Raw genomic sequence first — 17,128 nt, 5'->3', positions numbered from 1 at the left:
ACAGGAGTCTCAGGATGGCAGAGCCCCCTGGGGTTCCTGTTGTCAGAGAGGGTTTGCTTAGATGGAGCAGACTTTCTTCTCTTTACTCACGCCCGGGACACAAGTGACCCACAGAAGGCTCATGTCAAGGTGTATTGCCAACAACTTTGGGGGGAATTGAGATCTGGAAAGGATGTTCATTCATTTATTCCTTGGTTCCTCTATCCAACATTCATTAAGCATCCACCATGGTGTCAATACTGTTCTAGGTACTGAGAATGCAGCAAAGCATGCCAGGCACTCAAAAAAAATCTCAGCTTACATTCTCGTGGGTAAAGGCAGACTCTGTGTGTGTGTGTGTGTGTGTGTGTGTGATTCAGTTGTGTCTGACTCTTTGTGCTCCCATGGAGTGTAGCCTGCCAGCCTCCTCTGTCCATGCAATTCTCCAGGCAAGAATACTGGAGTGGGTAGCCATTCCCTTCTCCAGGGGATCTTCCTGACCCAGGAATTGAACCTGGGTCTCCCACATTGCAGGCAGAGTCTTCCCCATCTGAGCCACCAGGGAAGCCCCAAAGACAGATAGTAAACCAGGTGAAATAAGTGAAATAGTATCCTGAATGATGACAAGGCTGTGGAGGAGAAGAAAGCGGAGACCTTACATCCGTATGTATTTTCCCGTGGGAAATGAAGATGTGTATCCACTGAAATTCTTGTCCAGGAATGTTTATAGCAGCAAGATTCATAACAGGTAAAACTGGAAGCAGCCCAGGGGTCCATCAAGTGAATGAATCCACAAACTGTTATGTCTACACATGGAATAATACTCAGCGATATAAAGGAGCAATCTGCTGCCAGATAAAACAACATGCGTGGACTTAAAAACTATTTTTTTTTTCCTGAAAGGAGCCAGACTCACAAACATATGTGCTGAGGGATTCTATTTATAGGCTATTCTAGAACAGACAAAACTCATCTGTGGTGATGGGAATCAGATTAGGAGGAGGGAGGGAGAGATGAGTGGGAAGGGGCCAAGGAAACTGGTGGGAGGGAGGTGCTGTGGGTCCTGATAACCATTCATCAAACAGGCTGGGTGGTACAAGAAGGTCAGAGCATTCTTTTTTTTTTCATTGACAAACTGTTATTTTTAATATTTACCGTCTGATTTTTTTTTCAGTTGGAGTCTAATTGCCTTACAGTGCTGTGTTAATTCCTGCTGTACAATAACATAAATCAGCTCTATGTATACATATATCCCCTCCCTCCTGAACCTCCCTCCCACCCTACTCCCGTTCCACCACTCTAGGCCATCACAGAGCACAGAGCTGAGACCCCTGTACTACACAGCAGTTTCCCACCAGCCATCTGTTTAACACATGATAGTGTATATATGGCAAATCATGATGGACCTACTTACAGGGCAGGAATAGAGACACAGATGCAGAGAAAGGGCTTGTGGGGCAGGATGGGAGAAGGAGAGGGCAGGATGAACTGAGAGGAGGCCAGAGCATTCTGCTGAGGCAAGTTACATGCATGAAAAAAAGCAGACAGCACAGTGAAGGGTTATGGCATGTCTTGGTGATGGCAGGAGGGATTTGCAGCTTGAAGTGGGGTGGCCCTGGAAGGCCTCACGGAAGAGGTCTTATAGAAAGCGAGGGGGAAAACCATGAGGGTGTCTGGGAAAGGACAGTCCAGGCAGAGGGCACAGGAAGTGACCTGCTCGGCTGCCATAACTGAGTTCCACAGACTGCCAAGTGGCATAAACAATGGAAATTTATTTTCTCTGAGTTCTGAAGGCTAGAAGTCCAAGATCAAGGTGTTGGCAGAGTTGAGTTCTTCCGAGGCCTGTCTCTCTAGCTCGCTGATGGCCTTCATTTCCGTGGCATCACTCCGTCTCTGTGTGTCTGGGTCTTAATCCCTTCTTATAACACCAGTCAGACTGGATGGGGGCCCATCCTAATGGTCCCATTTTAACCTCATTGCCTCTTGAAGGGCCCTGTCTCCACATCCAGTCATATTCTGAAGTATTGGGGGTGAGGGCGTCAATATGGGAAGTTTAGAGGACACAATCCAGCCAGTGTCTTCAGAAGAGCAGGAACACAGATGCACAGCGCGGGGTGCACTCTGCTGCCGGGTGGTACCCGGGCTGCTGCTTTCCGCCGCTCGCTGTGATGAAGGTGTCAGTCTGGGATGAGGGGGGATGAGGGCTTTGCGGGAGAGGATGGATGGCAGTGAGAGAGGCCGGAGGTCGCAGTTCTTGTGATGGCTTTTCACTAACTCACAGCAGCAGGAGAGCTGGCTTCCAGAAAGCCAGCGGCCTTCTGATTGAGGGTCAGGACACAGATTCGCTTTCTGTTGAGAAATGACACGAGGGCCTCGGGGCGGGTGGAGTCTAGTCACAGATACTGATGGGGCTTGTCAGGCTATTGTCCTCTCTTGGCAAGCCCAGCGGCCCCAGGTGCCGGGGCTGGATGTCACGGCAGCTCTGACAGCAACGGCAGCTGTGGCCAAGGGGATCCTGGTTCCGGGGTTAGGGCCCTGTTGGGGCCACTGAGTCCTCAAAGCAGTTCTTTTCTTTATGTGACTGATGAAGAGAAATGGGACAGATGAGCCCATTTGCAGGGCAGGAATAGAGACACAGACAGATGCAGAGAACGGACTTGCGGACACAGCGGGGGAAGACGGGGGTGGGATGAACTGGGAGATGGGGATTGACGTATCCAATACCGTGTGTAAAACAGCTAGTGGGAGCCTGTGAGAAAGCACCGGAAGCTCAGCTTGGTGCTGTGTGATGACCTGGATGGGTGGGATGGAGTGTGGGGGGAGGGAGGTCCATGGGGGGGGATTGTGTGTATACTTGTAGCAGGTTCGCTTTGTTGTACAGCAGAAACTAATGCAACATTGTAAAGCAATCACACTCCCCCCCCCGCCCCCCATAAAATGGCTAAGGACCACAAGTGCTGCTTGGGAGAGGGGCTTCCAACCTTTGCTTGATCCTGAGCTTTTGAGGCCTTGGAGGGGGAGCCAAAGTGGGAATTTTAGGAACCAGACTCTCACATGTTCTGAGTGTCTGCAGGGTGGTCTGCGGCCTACCTCTATGATGAAAGGTCTTAAGAGCTAGGAGTAGGCGAGCACCTACTGTATGCTGGGTCCTTTTTATGCATCGTCTTCCCTCCACCTCCCTACACTCTGTGGCATTAATATTATTGCCCTCTGATGACCCATGAGACAACTGAGACTTGAATGGGCCCGGGTACTGGCCCAGGGTCACACAGATACTCAACTGTTGCCCTGGGATTCGAGTCCAGGTCTGTTGGAACGCAAACATGATGCTTTCTCTCCTACCCGGTGCTTCCTTGCTGGTGCCCCTGGACATGAACTCGTGGACACCCAGAGTGACTGCTTGCCTCCAGCCTCCCATCCATGAGAAAATCCTCAACTCACGCCTCATCCAGAAAAAGCATGAGGGGATAGGTGTCCCAGTCACATTGGTCCTTGTGGTGGATCAGAGGGAGAGAAATAAGATCCTGTGACTCCTCCAGGCAGGACAACTCAAGGGATGTGTCCATTTTACAGATGGAGAAGCTAAGGTTTCAAAAATGGAGGTGACTTGCTTACGATCTCATAGAATGTTGAAGAGCTTTTCTAGTGCAAGACGAAGCACTGAACTCTGGAAGCAGGCTGTGTGAGCGTGTGTGTGTGTGTGTGTGTGTGTGTGTGTATGTAGGGGTGTGTAAGAATAGTGAAAGTATCCTGTCTCCTGTCCCCACGTGGCAGGAACCCTAAGAAGGAGATGTGGGCTTGGCCCCAGGTAAAATTCTGGGCACATTCTCGCAGAGGCAAAGCCTCCCCTGAGGCTGACAGAGGAGGTGGGAGGTGGGGAGGGGCCTTCATGGGGGCTGCAAGGCACCTGAGGGAACAACACCCCTGTGTCCAGGAGAACACCCTGGGGTGTTCTCACAGGGGGGAACCTCCCCTCCCCCTTCCTCCTAAGGGAATGCCCCACCCCCAGGCTCTGCATCACCCTCCCTGGCTGGGACACCATCCATTGTCTTTTCTGAGTGTCAAGATCCTTGGCTCTGCCAAGCCACGCTCAGAAAACGCTATTGATTTTCCTTTATTTATTTATTTATGAAATTTTTGCTGTGGGCAAAAAATAAAAAGGTTTGTTCAGCGTTTCCCCAAGCAGTGAGAAGTTCTCTCCGCCCACTGCCTCCTTTGCACATACTCAATAGACTCCTCTCATCTCTCTGCCTGGGGGAGGGGCGGGGACTCGAATCACTCATTGTCTGCAAGAACCACCAGAGAAGCAGAGTAGAAATGAGGCTGAGTGTCCTGGTACTTGGTGCCCTGTACACAGTAGGTGTTCAAGTAATAGGTGTGGGAGAGATGGGTGGAGGAACTGTTGAGCGAGCCTTGGCTGATGCCCACAGGACTGGGGGAAGGAGGCAGAGGATGGCCCATTCCTCTGTGAGAATACCCACTGCGTGCAAGGCCCAGTGTTGGGCAATTTGGACCTTTCTCATCTAGTTTTCTGGAGAAGGCAATGCAACCCACTCCAGCACTCTTGCCTGGAAAATCCCATGGACGGAGGAGCCTGGTAGGCTGCAGTCCATAGGGTCGCTAAGAGTCGGACATGACTGAGTGACCTCACTTTCACTTTTCACTTTCATGCATTGGAGAAGGAAATGGCAACCTACTCCAGCGTTCTTGCCTGGAGAATCCCAGGGACAGAGGAGCCTAGTGGGCTGCCATCTATGGGGTCGCACAGAGTCGGACACGAGTGAAGCGACTTAGCAGCAGCAGCATCTAGTTTTCGGGCTTCCCAGGTGGCTCAGTGGGTAAAGAATCTGCCTGCAATGCAAGAGACGCAGGAGACTCAGGTTCAGTCCCTGGGTTGGGAAAATCCCCTGGAAGAGGGAATGGCAACCCACTCCAGTATTCTTGCCTGGAGAAATCCCATGGACAGAGGAGCCTGGCAGGCTATAGTCCATAGTTGCAGAGACGGACACAACTGAATCTACTGAGCGCACACGCACATCTAGTTTTCACAACGGATGTGCAAGGTGGGTTTTATTACCTTTGTTCAATGGTGACATTCAGAGAGGTTCAAAGGTACCCAGCCTGTGAACCTGAATTCACATTCAGGCTTTCTGGAGACCAGTGCCCCAGCTCTCACCGCTGTGTGGTGGGTGCAGCCTCCTGCTCAGAGGGAACCACGAAAATGTATGTAAAAGACTTCCAGGTGGGACTTCCCTGGTGGTCCAGTGGCTGAGACTCCGTGCTCCCAATGAACGAGGCCCAGGTTCGATCCCTGGTCAGGGAACTAGATCCCACATGCTGCAACTAAAGATCCCACATATGGCAACTAAGAACCAGTGCAGCCACATATATAAATATTAAAAAATAAATAAAGGCTGTGAGGAGCCACTTGTCCTTCTCCTAACTCTGGCAGATTTTAGCAAGTCCCCATTGAGTGGATCAGCTCAGAGCAATCAAGGCCTGCCCTTGTCCACCCCTCCTGTCCTGAAGAGATGCTGTGTGGGAAACTGTCATCCACCCTGCCCACCACCCCAAAGCAGGACTGCAGAAAGAGGGGTTAGGTCGTCTCTCTCCAGGGAGGGCTGGCAGGAATTCCACAGTCTGTTGGTTAAAGATGCTGAGCACCTCACTAAGCTGCCCTTGGGTGGGCTTCTCCAGCCCATTCTCACCCCTGCACATGTGCGTTCATGTGACTCCCTGACCTGGAGTGCTGTTCCCTCCCCAGCACTCGTGACATCTCCAAGATCTCAGATCCAGTCCCCCTCCTACAAGCACCATTTGCACTCTGGTGTTAACTATAGGCTTGTCACTGGCCAGCAGTGAGCTGCTGTAGGGCAGAGTCCCATCTTGTTGAGCTTTGTCTCCCCGGATTTGGCCTCAGTGCCCGGCCCTGAAAGGACGGATAGATACCCATGTTGATCCCAAGCAGCTGGCAGGACATCCGCAGAGATCACCCCAGTGCCTGAACAGTGGGCGCGTGGACCTTGCTTTCACCATTCACTGGAGACACATCTCTTTTTCTCCTCCCCGGCAGGAGTTCCCCTTGGCCATCCTCCGGGGATGGGAGTGCTACTGTGCTTACTCCACGCCCCAGTTCAACCTGCGGGATGCCGTGGACAGCTCACTGTGTGGCCAGGAGTCTGAGGCCCAGAGGCTGGCGGAGTACTGCGAGGTCTACCAGACCCCTGTGCAGGGTGAGTTCCACCCCAGAGGTGACCTGGCATGCAGGGCTCTCCTTCTGTACTTGGTCTGGGAGTCTGGACTGAGTATATGGTCCCGGGATGGGGAAGGCATCTTGGTGGGTGGTCCTCTCTTGGGATAATGTGAACGGAGAGGCCTCCGCCATCCCTGGAGGCTGGACAGAGGATGCAGGGATCGGTGTGAAGAGCACCTGACTTTTATCTGACTCTGGGGATGAAGGTGGTTTGAGGAAGAGCAGAAGAGGCAGGGTCCAGAGGGATAACATGGCAAGGTGGTGGGGCTGGGTGACATGGGAGCACAGTGGCTGCTGGGACATCCCTGAGCCAGCCTGTACCTGGGGACCAGTGAGTCACCCGGGCTGTACCCAGACCCCAGCTTCTTCCTTCTCTGAGAAGCAGGTCTGCCCCAGCTGATCTTAGGGGCTGATGAGAAGAGGAGGTGGGGAAGGTCATTGTCACCTTTATCAAACACCTATGGTAACCCGCACAGCCCTGGGGCCTTGGGAGACTTTCACCTGAGGGTTCTATGTGCCCCTGACACAGCCCTGGAGGGCCTCCCAGAAAGAGGGGGCACAGAGACTAACACCGGAAGTTCTGAATCCTGATTCCTTGCTGCTCTACCTGGTGTGTGACGTTGTTTTGCCTGGCCACGACCCCCAACCCCCCTCCCCTGCAGAGTCTGGAATTATCTGAGCTGGGCCAGGAGGGTTCGGCTGTGACCGCTTGAAAGACAAGGTGGGCACCCTCAGGGCACCGATTTCCACTAGACTCGTCCAATGGGAGGGCTCGTCATCACTGTGGCTCTCTCTGGCCAGCCACAGACCCGTGCAGCCAAGGGCCAGGTGGCAAATCCCTTCCCCTCTTTGAGCCTCAGTTTTCCCATTCCATTAAATGGGGGGCTTGGGTCTGTACTTCCTGCCAAGAGGAGTCGGGCTGTGAGTCTGGGAGTCACAGTGGAAATGGGGAACCCTGAGATGACTTCTGGACTTTCAGACACTCGATGCACAGACCGGAGGTTCCTGCCCACCAAATCCAAGGTGTTCGTGGCTCTGTCGAGCTTCCCCGGAGCCGGGAACACATGGGCGCGGCACCTCATCGAGCATGCCACCGGCTTCTATACAGGGAGCTACTACTTCGATGGAACTCTCTACAACAAAGGTGAGCGAGGGCTGCCGGGAAGGGAGGAGGCAGCTCTCAGGCCCAGACCCCAGCCTCTGCAGCCCGGGTCCGCCTCGGAGCACCAGAGCTGTGCTTCTCACTCTTGAATGGGTGTCAACATCACCTTGTGCATGCTCAGTCGCTAAGTCACATCCGACTCTGTGCGACCCCAGGGACTGTTGCCTGCCAGGCTCCTCTGTCCATGGAATTTTCCAGGCAAGAATACTGGAGTGGGTAGCCATTTCCTCCTCCAGGGTATCTTCCCAACCCAGGGCTCGAACTGGCGTCTCCTATATCTCCTCATTGGCAGGCAGATTCTGTACCACTGAGCCACCTGGGAAGCCCTAAGCAATACATTGAGGGCTTATTAATTCAACATAGATTCCTGGTTTGTACCCACCCTGCCACCAAGAGAGTATGACTTGATTAATCTGAGATGGGGCCTAGGAACTGGCATTTCTAACAAGCTCCTGTGTGATGCTGAAGCAGTCAGCTCTAGGACCGCACTTTGAGAGGAAATTCACAAGATCTGATATGGATTCAAAGGGAAAGCCTAGTCACTTAGATTCCCTCTCAATAAACATTTTTTAAATTTTCCTTAATTTTTACAGCCCTCAATAATTAGGGGAAACTGACTTCATCTGTTCATTTTTTCCCCCCCGAGGTAAATGTAGCTTATCAAAATACTGTTTCTTAAAACTAGGTCCAAAAATCTTCAAGAGTTTAATGATTTCTAATATTTCTCTTGTAGAAATAAGAGGCCTCATTATGTCAAGTAAATGAACGTTAAAACGGCTCAAATCTGTGCACTGTTTAAGACTAAGAACCTCAGATAAGCCAAGTGGGATACATATTTGGTGAAATAGATTTCTCTGTTGTCAGGTGTTACAACAGTTTCTCTGGGATTCTTAGCTCAGAGTTTGGTTTAGGGAAAGAGGATCCTATCAGTAACCTCTTAGAGAAAATAGAAAGTTCCTAAGGTTCTGTGATTACCCACAGCAGTCTTGATCTGGTTGGTAAAAAAGCCAAGGGTGTCCATATAACCCAGTCTCATCATAGTTGGGAGTCTTTAAAAAAAAATTTTTTTTGAACTCATGTTTATTTATTAGTATTATGTAGCACAAAGCTTGATGGGTGGTTTTCTTTTTATGCATTTATTTATTTGTTTATTTTTGGGTGTACTGGGTCTTTGTTGCTGCACACTTTTCCCTAGTGGCGAGCAGGGGCTACTCTCTAGTTGTGGTGCAAGGACTTCTCATCGCAGTGGCTTCTCTTGTTGCAGGGCATGAGCTCTAGGGCACTTGGGCTCAGTGGTTGTGGTCACGGGCTTAGTTGCTCCGTGGCACTTGGAATCTTCCTGAACTGGGGATCAAACCTGTGTCTCCTGCATTGGCAGGCGGATTCTTTACCACTGAGCCACCAGGAAAGCTCATCCTTGGGAGCCTTGAGTGTTACAGCACCGATAGGCAAAGTAGCCAGATGAAGACTGTGGTCCTGCTCACTCTGGTCTCGTCCCCTGGGAACCACCTATTGCGTACAGGCTGTAGCTGCCCACCATATTCATCCAGAAGGCCTTTACCTTATTCAGACTGGCTGACTTGGTCGACACATGGCTAAGTGACCCAGTGGCTCAATAGCCAGGTATCAAGGGTTGCAGTGACACTGTCTCTGAATGGCTCTAGAGATACCTGGGTGCATCTTTTAGCCTTACGGGACTGGTTAGGTATAGCCGCAGGTCACGAGCACTGTCAGAGCAATGAACACACACATGCACACATGAAATTCTCAAGGCAACTCCAGTGCCCAAACACCAAACCTGTCATGGGTGAGCCTGGTCTGAGTTATAAGGAAAAGTGGTCACTGCTGAATTAGGCTAAGATACTACAAAAGACACCCTGGGTCTCAGGGTATCAAAGACCAGCTCGCATGCTTCCTCGGCCCATGGATTGACTCATTCTTTCCTGGAACTTCCCAGCTGTTTGACAGAATGAATCAAAGCAAAGACTTTTGGTGTTTGGCCCATGGCAGAGATGAGCTTGAAAACATATGTTGAGTTTCATCTGATGACCCCAGACTTTCAGATTCAAAAGAGACTTGATTTTCCAGGCATCAAAGACTCCCTCGCTGCTGGCTGTAGATATGGATGCTTCCAAGCCATTCATGGGGGTGGGGGTGAGAATCCTTTATGTTTCCAAGAGCTGAAGACCAACTCATGTACATTTATAGAGTGTGTCCCCAGAGCTGATGGCATGGGCTACATTGGGATTTGGCCAGGAGATTAGCTTCAGGGGACATCTTTGCAGGAAGCCTTCTATTACCTCCCACCACACTCCCAAACTGGTCCCTCTACTCTTTGTCCCCATAAGCCCCTATCCTCTGTATTACATACACTTGGGCTGTCCCCCAAATAGCTGCTGTTGTTATTTTTTCTCTAAGTTGTGTCCAACTCCTTATGACCCCATGGACTATAGTCTGCCAGGCTCCACTGCCCATGGGATTCTCCAGGCAAGAATACTGGAGCGGGTTGCGATTTCCTTCTCCGGGGGAGCTTCCCATCCCAGGAGTTAAACCCGAGTCTCCTGGAGAGAGATTCTTTACCACTGAACCACCTGCCCTCCCCCGAATAGACTATAAGCTTAAAGACAGGCTCTGAGTCTTACCCCTTTATCCATGACATAAAGTTCAGCACGGCGTGGGCACACGATGATCTTTGTTGATAAATGCATGACGCTATGTAGGGCTGGGGAGAGTCTCCGAGGATGCAAGATTGGAGTTCAGTTACAGGACATAAGGTCAGAGGGTGGGGCTACAGTTGCTGACTGCCCTTGAGCCTGTTGATGGGGATCCCGCCCACTCCGTGGGAAGGTGGGTAGATGGCAAAGGCCTCCCAGGGACACACAAAGCCACATGGAGAGAGCCCTGGCTCTGATGCTGTGGTGCTGTGTGATCTTGAGCAAGTCACATACCCACTCTGAGCCTGCAGCCATGGTTCATTCATCAGGCTCTCTGCAACGCTCATGTGAAATAGCCATGAAGGAGCCCAAATGGGTGCATCATCAGGCCTCTGCCTCCTGACTTCCGGCTCCCACAGGAGGTGCCCGATCTGCTTTTTCTTGCAGATGCTATCTTTTCCCACTTAGATGCCTCCCTCGCTCACTGTCTTTTGGGCAGGCTCAGGCCCTGTGGTTAGAGGCCGCCCCAGTGGCCCCTCAGTGCCCACCAGTGTCGGCTCTCCCTGGGGGCACAGGTTAGTGTTCACACCTGTCTGCCACTGTGGCAGTGGGGTCTCCATGATGCCTTTCTCGCCCTTGAATGGGCAGGGTTCAAGGGCGAGAAGGACCACTGGCGCAGCCGGCGTACCATCTGCGTGAAGACCCACGAGAGTGGCAGGAGGGAGATTGAGATGTTCGACTCGGCTATCCTGCTCATCCGAAACCCGTACAGGTCCCTGGTGGCTGAGTTCAACAGGAAATGTGCCGGGCACCTGGGCTACGCAGCTGACCGCAACTGGAAGAGCAAAGGTGAGCTGAAGGGGCCAGCAGGGCAGGGGACGGGCTGCCTCTTTATTCCCGGAGTCATCTGCTAACACATAGTAACCGAAGTCCTACTGTGTACCAGGCACTGAGCGAGGTGCCAGGGGTTGGCTAAAGGGGTCACGATTGCCACCCTCAAGGTGGCCACACAGTCTAAACTTTGGGTAATGGATTAGAGAGACACAAGTCAGGGTGGTGAGTGATACAAAACGAAGCTGTCAGAAATACAGCTGTGTCCAGCAGAGTGGGTGGTGTGGTGAGAAACGAGGCTGGGCAGGCTCCTGCTTCTGTCCCTGTGTGATCAGCTGAGGCTGGTGGGTGTTCTCCCCATTCCCTGACACCCTCCCCCTAGGCCACTCCCCTCTCCAGCTATTTCTGCCTCCCTCTGATTCCCTTTGAGCCAGCAGGCAGGCTGAGCTCTGATCCCTCCTGGGCCTCTTACTAGTCCAGTGACCCCAGGCAAGCTGCAGACCCTGTCTTCTGAGCCTTGCTTTTCTCACCTTAAAACCCTATAGCCCCTACCTCTTAGGGTCGTTAAGAAGATCAAAGAAAGCAAATGCTTCCCACAGCATCGCAGAGTGGCGCTAGTGGTAAAGAATCCACCTGCCAGTTCAGGAGACGCAAGAGACAAGTGTTCAGTCCCTGGGTAGGGAAGATCCCCTGGAGGAGGAAATGGCAACCCACTCCAGTATTCTTGCCTGGAAAATTCCATGGACAGGGGAGCCTGGTGGGCTACAGTCCATGGAGTCACAAGGGTCAAATATGGCTGAGTGACTGAGCACAGAGCAACAACCCAGTTATGGAAGCTTATTTTGTTGGGGGTGATTCTTGATACTGGCACCCTTCTCTCTACTGAGGCAGGGGGTGGTGGGGGCACCGACTTTCTAAATTTGCTGGAAAAAAAATCTCATGGACCAGATCATCTGTCCAAGATTGCAGCTCCAACCCTTGCCTTGTTGTACATCAATGGTTAAACCGGCGATCACACCCATGTATCAATAAGCATCAATTATGCACCCCATGTAGCTGCATAGGAGCACCTGGGACAGGAAACCCAGCCTGCCCAGCATCTGCCCTCACACACTGCTCAGCCCCCATCACCCAGACTGGATGCTGTGCACAGTTGCCAAGGCAACATCAAGGTGAACTGAGGGTCATCTCAATAGAGATGCCCAGCCTTGCTTGTCTAATTCCGCTGTGTCCCATAGGCCTGAGACCCTGGGCTCTTCCTGTCCAGGGATGGTCACAGAGGTCAAGGTCCATCAGAGGGAGAACCAGTTCTTGGAACACTCAGACCCCATGAGTCTTGTGTGTTTCCAAGGAAACTGCTAGGGGAAGGCAGACCCAAGGTCACATCTCCCAGGCAGGCTTGGGGCTCTTCAGAGCCCAGCCTCATAGTAACTGTCCCCCTCACGAGATCCTTCTTTGGTGGGCGGATCCAGGCAGGTTGGTCCCAGGCAGAGGGGGATGGAGCATCCTGGCCCCCAGGAGGGGAGGCCCCAGGCCCACCCGGCCAGGCTCTGACATGGTGCCCCTTCTTTTCTATACAGAGTGGCCAGACTTTGTCAACAGCTACGCATCGTGGTGGTCCTCACACGTGCTAGACTGGCTTAAATATGGCAAGCGACTACTGGTGGTTCACTACGAGGAGCTGAGGCGCAGCCTGGTGCCCACGCTGCGGGAGATGGTGGCCTTCCTCAACGTGTCCGTGAGTGAGGAGCGCCTGCTGTGCGTGGAGAACAACAAGGAGGGCAGCTTCCGGCGGCGCGGCCGGCGCCCGCACGACCCCGAGCCCTTCACCCCCGAGATGAAGGACTTGATTAACGGCTACATCCGGACGGTGGATCAGGCCCTGCGCGACCACAACTGGGCCGGGTTGCCCCGGGAGTACGTGCCCAGATGATAGACTCCCGGCCTGCTCTGCCCGCCCCACCGGGAGCCAGCCGCCTCCACGGGGCTGAGCACGTGCTTGCTGGGACGCTCGCCTGCCGCTGCCTCCCTGGGATGCTCAGGGGAGGGGCCTGTGCCACCTGCACAGAGGCCCGCCCTGGGGCTGTGTCCCTGCCAAATAGGGACACCGGGGCCTGACTCCCGGTCAGCAGACCCGATGTCACAGGACAGATGCAAAGAGACACACACTCCTTGCCAGACCCGCTTAGACCTGCCACGCTCCGCTCACAGTGTCCCGTTAATGCGCCTAAGCCACCACCCTGGGCGTGCCTGACATTCTCAGACTTGCAAACACAAACGTCAGTGCAGGCATGCAGATGCCAGGTTATGTGTTCCCAGGGGCTGCCTGTCTGTCTCTGACACACTGACACACATGTGCACCCCGAGTTCTCAGGGACCCGGGGTTTCCTGTCGCCAGCCCAGTGCAGGCTTGCTGCTCAGGGGCTTTGACTGCAGGATGCTGGGCTGGGTGGGCTTAGTGCCCCGAGGAGCCAGGACCCTGGCCTGGAGATGGGCTCACAGTCTGTGGCCGCTGGGCCAGGCAGCCCTGAGCGCACGTCTGTATCCCCCAGTGTGTGTGGTGTTGTGACCGGCTCTGTAGTCCAGCCTCTCCCCTCTCCTTGGAGGGGCTGCTGGCGATACGGGCAGAGCAGAGCTGCCCGCAGACACCCCCACCTCAGGAGTGCACCCCCCGCTGCCCCATCCAATATCAGCACTCCTTGAATTGGCGCCTCCTTGTTTGGCTTCTTTCTCCGACTCTCCCTGTAAAGCTGGGGACTCACGCCTTATCCCAGAAGCAGGGTGTAGGGGTGAGGAGACCAGGGGTGGGGGTGGCGGGTTGGGTGGGAGGGGGCTGGGCTTCCAGGAGAGGGCTATATGCCAGCAGTGCCAATGGAGGGGGGCGCTTGGACTGGCCAGACCCAGGAGAGATGAGTCTTGGGGGCCACTGGGCTGGTTGCCCCACCCATCTTGACAGCTCTCCGCAGGATCCCCCCACTCCTGGTCATGAGGAAGTGGGGGGCGGCATGGCCCATCAAGACCCTGGGGGGAGAGGCCACGGCTGCAGCTTCTGCCTGACCCCTACCCGCCAGCCCTCTCGGTTCTCTGTTATTCACCCTCCACTTCCTGTCACTGGGTCTTTTTGTCACACCCTGTGTCTCTGCTTTTGTGACACTGACATCTTTCCCACTCGGGGATATGGGAAGCCGGTGCTACCGGCACTGCTGTGTATGAGCTTGCAGGCCCCCTGAGGAGATGGCCTCCTCTTCACAGCTCAGGGCCTAGAGGGGCTGGGGGAGGGGAGTGAGAAACCCAGCAAGAGAGGAGTGTGTGTGCTGGGTGTGGGGGTCAGAGAATGCATTGCAACGGCTTTGAACTGGTCCTGAGGAATCTGTAGAAATTATTCCAGTGGAGCGAAGGGGAAGGGGAACTGAAGCAGCGGGAATAGCACGCTCGAAGGCTCAGAGGCTTGGAAAAACCCTTGTGTGTTTTGAGAACAGGTGAGTGGGTGTGGGTGCATGCCTCTGAGTCTGTGCAGGAAGAAGGTGGGAGTGGGTGGGTGAGGACAGAGGAGGGGACAGAGAAAAGGACTCTCCTCACTGCCAGCTAGTGCTCAGCCTGGGAGGGGGAGGGGTGCTGATGCTAATTACCTTCCTGGGTCACCCTTCACTACACATCTTGGGCTCAGAAATGGGGCTGCAGAGATCAGGGGGCTGAAGTCTAGAGGGTGAGGTGAAGCTGGGAGCACAGCCCAGGACAAGTGGGACCCAGGGAGGGCTGTTGAGAGCTTGGCCACACACTGACCCCTGTGAGGGAGAAAGGTGGATGGGCTTGAACTTGGGCAAGCCCCTGAGTCCCTTTGCAGCTTCTCCAGGCCTGGGCTGGGCCTGCTGGTCTGACCTCTGCATTAGCGGAAGAAAGCAGTGTGAGGGGTTTGGGAAAGCCGGGCATGGGAATGTGGGACCATCCGCTCCCTGGCTGGAGATCTGGAACTGACAGCACCCCAGTGGGGGCAGGCAGAGCTGAGGGCCCTGGAGGAGAGGCCCTTCCTCAGAGGGAAGCCTCCCTAGCCTTCAATTTTTAATGAATGGCCTTGAGCATCCATTCCTGGTGGCCTCCAAGTTATTTTTGAGTCTTCCCCAAACCCACACAGATACTGAGGCCATTTTAGATCCTCCTAAAGCATTGCTGGGGCTCAGCTCAAGGCTGGAAACTCCAGGGCCTTGATAAGTAATTATTGATACAGCATGGCTCAAGGATCAAGTATGCGATGAGCCCTGATGAGGCTGATTCTCCTGAGTAGTAGGAGCAGTTGAAATCCACCAGGAGTTTTCACCCTGCCTTGGAAGGGGGCCCAGGGAATACCTGCATCCCAAAGTGAACCTAGAATCTCAAAGGAGATTGCAGCCCTGAGTGATGGAGGAGAGGGAAGCCAGTCCAGAGACTGGCTCCCTGGCAGTGACCCTTACTCTCCTGGCTACGCAGACAATCTTTGGGGAGAAGACTCAAATGTCAAGGAGTCTGAAAAGAGCAGTGGAGGGGCTGGAGGACCAACTAGGACCACAGCCAGGGCATGGCCCCCTGGGCTTCCCCCACCACCCCAGGGCTCAGGAGAACAGTGGTCCCAGCCTGTTCTTCCTGATAGATGATGAGACTGTTCCCTGCTGTACCCAGAGACCCTCTCTCCTTCAGGTGGAGGGCCACTTGCTCAGATAGCCTTGAAATTTACTGTGCACCTTAGCCAGGGATGTAGATAAGTGGAATGTTGGGATCGGGATGCATTGTGTTGAGTCAGTCCACCTGGCAAGATACCTGAACCTCGGTACCTGATCCTGGACGTTGGGTGAGTAAGATGTTAAGGCCCCATGTGCTAATGGTTCTCAGCAGTCACCACCCCCCCCACCCCCGCAGCTCCTGAGAAGCACGGGAAGGGGATGTGTCTGTTCTTTTGGGAAAGTCTGTTTGTCCTTCTTCAAGTTAAGCCTCAACTCTAGCTCTCAGCTTCTCCATAAAGAGGATGCTGTCCCAGCCAGCCAAGGAGTAAAACAGGCTTGGCTTTAGGAGAGAAGCATGGCAGATGTAGCTAATCAGACCAGAACAGAGTACTCCTGTTTACAGATTCCAATTTTAATAGCAAGGCTGTGGAGTTGCACAAACCTGTGTTAAAACATGTAATTTTCATGGATTTCATCTCCCGTTGTGGATCAATTTGGAAAAACCAAAATATATAATTTGAAAAAACTGAAACTCATTCTTGATAATCCCAGTGATGTGTTAATGAGAGAGAAGAATAGACAGGCTTCCAAACCCTGGGAAGAAAACTGCTTAATTATGTGAGCGTCTTATAATGAAGGCTCGAGCAGCTAAAATTAGATTTGGAGTGCATGAATATGCGAGAATATTTGCACGCCAGAATGCATTTTTCCCCTTAAAAGTAACAGGAGCCACTTGGTTCTTAGGGGGCCCCAAGAGGGGAAATGGAAGTGCTGGGGTTGATCTTTGTGGCTGCAAGAATTTCTGGGACTGAGGTTTGTTTTCTTTTGGCTGGAAATTTGTTGGAGGTGTTTAAAACGTGATGCTTCCAAAGTAGTTCATTAAGGTTTGGGGAGAAATTGATTGGTCTGAACCCACATTGATGACCACTCAATATTTCCTGAGTTGGCCTGAACAAGGTCGAATTAGAATAGAGTGGAAATAGGATCGAGTCTGCAGATTAAAGGGGTGGGTCATGGTCCTGGCTCTTCTCTGCTGTGATCTTAGAACAAGCCTGTTCTCTCTCTGGTCTCAGTTCCCCATCTGTAAAACGAGAGATGAGTTGGAGGCTGTTGGTTGCATCCCTGATGTTCATTTCCCCATTTCCTTTCCCAGCAGCCCCTGATGTCTCTTGGCAGGGGTGGGTTATGCTCTGCTGGGGCTGTCTCTGTCATCGTTTCTGGGGTGGGATGCATGATCTGGACCAAGCCCACACCTCATCCCATCTCTCTGGCTACAGTGATGGTCATGTTTCCTAAGGCAACGGAGCCAGAGGGAATTTCAAGACTTTCTCTGGAAATGTTGAATAAAGGCTCTTTTTATTCACCTTGCTAGATGTCAACGAAGAAGTAGGTAATCTTGGATCTTGACAGTGGCTGTCTTGGAAATCCTAGAGGGGACCCCTCCCAGCATGAAGCTGACAACTGAAGGGAGAGTCAGGAGGCAGAAGGAAACCAGATCCTTGGTGATGCTGTTAAGTATAGGATCTATCTTTGCCTGTGACTGGCCCCGCCTATG

General features: G+C 53.0%; 1 protein-coding gene across 3 annotated transcripts in view; it reads left to right on the top strand.

Moving 5' to 3' along the window:
- The window catches only part of WSCD1 (WSC domain containing 1), a 44,713-nt gene extending 31,125 nt beyond the window's left edge, over positions 1–13,588 (top strand). For 2 of the 3 annotated variants that reach the window (XM_018064457.1, XM_018064456.1), the window contains exons 6-9: positions 6,053–6,212; positions 7,212–7,376; positions 10,697–10,897; positions 12,460–13,587. In XM_018064457.1, the coding sequence (XP_017919946.1) occupies positions 6,053–6,212; positions 7,212–7,376; positions 10,697–10,897; positions 12,460–12,812 (879 nt within the window). In that variant the 3' untranslated portion in view covers positions 12,813–13,587. Of the gene's footprint in view, positions 1–6,052; positions 6,213–7,211; positions 7,377–10,696; positions 10,898–12,459 lie in introns of all 3 variants that reach the window. The other variant, XM_018064455.1, reaches the window with a different exon arrangement.

The sequence above is a fragment of the Capra hircus genome, chromosome 19 (assembly GCF_001704415.2).
Source record: "Capra hircus breed San Clemente chromosome 19, ASM170441v1, whole genome shotgun sequence".
Classification (NCBI taxonomy): domain Eukaryota; kingdom Metazoa; phylum Chordata; class Mammalia; order Artiodactyla; family Bovidae; genus Capra; species Capra hircus.
This window is presented reverse-complemented; position numbering and strand designations above follow the sequence as displayed.